This window comes from Lindgomyces ingoldianus, assembly GCF_010093535.1.
Source record: "Lindgomyces ingoldianus strain ATCC 200398 unplaced genomic scaffold BDR25scaffold_145, whole genome shotgun sequence".
In the NCBI taxonomy this organism is placed as follows: Eukaryota; Fungi; Ascomycota; class Dothideomycetes; order Pleosporales; family Lindgomycetaceae; genus Lindgomyces; species Lindgomyces ingoldianus.
This window is the reverse complement of record NW_022985306.1, coordinates 1-2,473: the sequence shown is the minus strand read 5'-3', so window position 1 is coordinate 2,473 and position 2,473 is coordinate 1. Positions and strand designations below refer to the sequence as shown.

General features: G+C 46.2%; 1 protein-coding gene across 1 annotated transcript; it reads right to left on the bottom strand.

Annotated features, from left to right (window-relative positions):
* Positions 1-586: 586 nt before the first annotated feature.
* On the bottom strand, positions 587-997 carry BDR25DRAFT_249178 (uncharacterized protein; the record flags this gene model as incomplete). The annotated part of the gene is made up of 1 exon (XM_033685998.1): positions 587-997. A coding segment is annotated over one exon (411 nt), but the record flags the coding sequence as incomplete, so codon positions are not given.
* Between the last annotated feature and the right edge of the window lie 1,476 nt (positions 998-2,473).

Sequence of the window (2,473 nt, the reverse complement as noted above, 5' to 3'; positions counted from 1 at the left end):
TATTAGTAGAAAAATAGCTAGTATAAATAAGAAAATAATTACTATATTAGTAGCTATTCTACTTTAGTTTATACCTAATAAGTCTAATTGCTACTACAAACATATTACTAAAATACTCGCCCTATACCTGATACCTATGCCGCTTCCCTAACCACGCTGCATACTCTCTCCAGTCTCCGCCTAGCTTTCCGCAGTATCCGCACTGTCGGATAATCCCAACTGCCCAGCCATCCCCAACAGCAGCTGCTTGTACCAGCGGTACTACTACATTCGGCCATTGACACTTTGCTGTAACGTCCCTGCCTGTAGCGCAATGCCTCTAACTAACAGAGCAGCGTTAACAACTGTTTTTAATGCTGTTGTTGCGTATACCCTTTTAAAAATGGTCTATGTCAACCCTATGCACGCCTGCCTGTGCTGTACACTTCATTGTCTTGTGCGTCCGCCACTTGTCCCGCCCCAAGTTGTCTAGCACCCAGCATATAGCGCATCCTGCCCGCACCTTATCTATTATCTCTTAAACCTGTTGCCACTTAGTGCTTGTCTCCCACTGTGAACGCTTAAACTCGCAGACTCCCTCTCCACACTAGTCACATCCAGCAGACTTAATGTTGTTGCACGCTACAGCCTTACCGTCTATGTACATGCTCATCAGCGCTCGTCGGCACCCGCGGCCTGTTAAAAACAACCCCACAGCCTGCACACATAAGTTGTCGCTGTGCTTAAGCATCTCTTGTTCTATAGATCTACGCTCTACAACAATAACTAAGTTAACCTCCTCCCTGGCTCGCCCTCCACGCCCGCTCTCTTGCGCGAAGTCGATCATGCTCCACAGCATCCCCACGTGTGGTATATACACTACCCTGGGGTAATCAACCCCCGTCCTTAGCGCTGACGTAGCCACGATCAGCCCACTAGAGCTAAGCCACTGCTTTACCTGTTCAGCGCGATTAGGGACGTTAGCGTAATAGTATTTGCATCTAAGCTCTTCTGCTACCCTCTAACACTGTTCCTTGCTGCGGCAGTACACCACGCCCTTCTCTCCTGTCGCAAGCAACAACGACTGCCGCCGTAAGCCTACCGCGAGCGCTGTCTCCTCTAGCTTACCAGCTTAACACCACAACACAAAGTATCGCGTGTTCAGCTAGACAGTGCTAGCGCGCAAGTACGTTGCACACCAAACCAGCATGCCAGCCTCTAGTTCGCACTTTTATGATGGCGGAAGCGTCACTGTAAGCAGTACTATTAGGCACAGTAGCAACTATAGATTAAAGCACTGTTTCTAGGCTTCCTAAAATAAATAATAGGTTTTAGATATAATGTATAGGATAATAATTAATTATATTTATTAATAAATGTTTATTTTTTCTTTTTGTCTGCTCTCCTTATGTTGCTTAGCTTTATTTTTCCAGTCCAAGTCCCTCGCGCACTAGCCCTATGCGCAACCAGCTGCAACATGCTGCAAGTTGTTGCAAAATGCTGCAACATGCTGCAATTTGCAGCAACATACTGTTCAAGCTTATTGCTTGTACTATGTAGCAGCTTTCGCCCAGCGTTCCTCCTGTCTTGACAGTAGGTGCGCATATCTGACAGTAGTATGCGACCCTAGCAAGCATGTACAAGTAGTGCTTCGCCCTGCACAGTCGCTGGGCCGGGGCATCAATACCTTAAGCACAGCTAGAAAGCGGAGAAACCTAGTGCATTAGTAGTAGTAGTAGTAGTGGTGGTTGTTGTAGTTGTGATTATAGTTAAGGCCTACAGCAGAACTGCAGAGACTGTGCGCGTATCCCTATAAAGGAAAATTAAAATTAATTGCGCAGTTGCTAGGCTAGTGCATTAATGCCCTAAGCACAGCTAGGAAGTGGAGAAACCTATTGCGTTAGTAGTGGCAGTGGTGATAGTTGTAGTTGTGGTCGACAGTCAGGGCTAGTAGCTGCTGCGCCAACAGCAGAGCCATGCGCGCATCCTTATAAAGGAAAACTTACAATTAACTGCACAGTTGCTAGGCTAAAGTGTCAATGCCCTAAGGAGAGCTAGAAAGTGGGGAAACCTATTAGGTTAGTAGTAGTAGTAGTAGTCATAATTACAGTAATAGTAGTAGTTGTATCATTGTAGTTAACACCCATAGCTAGTAGCTGCTACGCGAAATGCAGACCTTGTGCGCGCGTCCCTAGAAAGGAAAACTCTAAATTAAATGCGCAATTGCTAGGCTAGGGTGTTAAAACCTTAAGCACAGCTAGAAAGGAGAGAAACCTATTAAAGTAGCAGTAGTTGTGGTTATAGTCATAGTCTACTGCGGAACTGCAGAGCCTGTGCAGGTATCCTTATAAAGGAAAATCAAATCAATTGCGCAGTCGCTAGGCTAGGGCATCAATGCTCTAAGCGCAGCTAGGAAGTGGTGGTAATAGTAGTAGTTGCAGTCGTAGTCGACAGCTAGGGCTAGTAGCTGCTGCGCCAACAGCAGAGCTAGTGC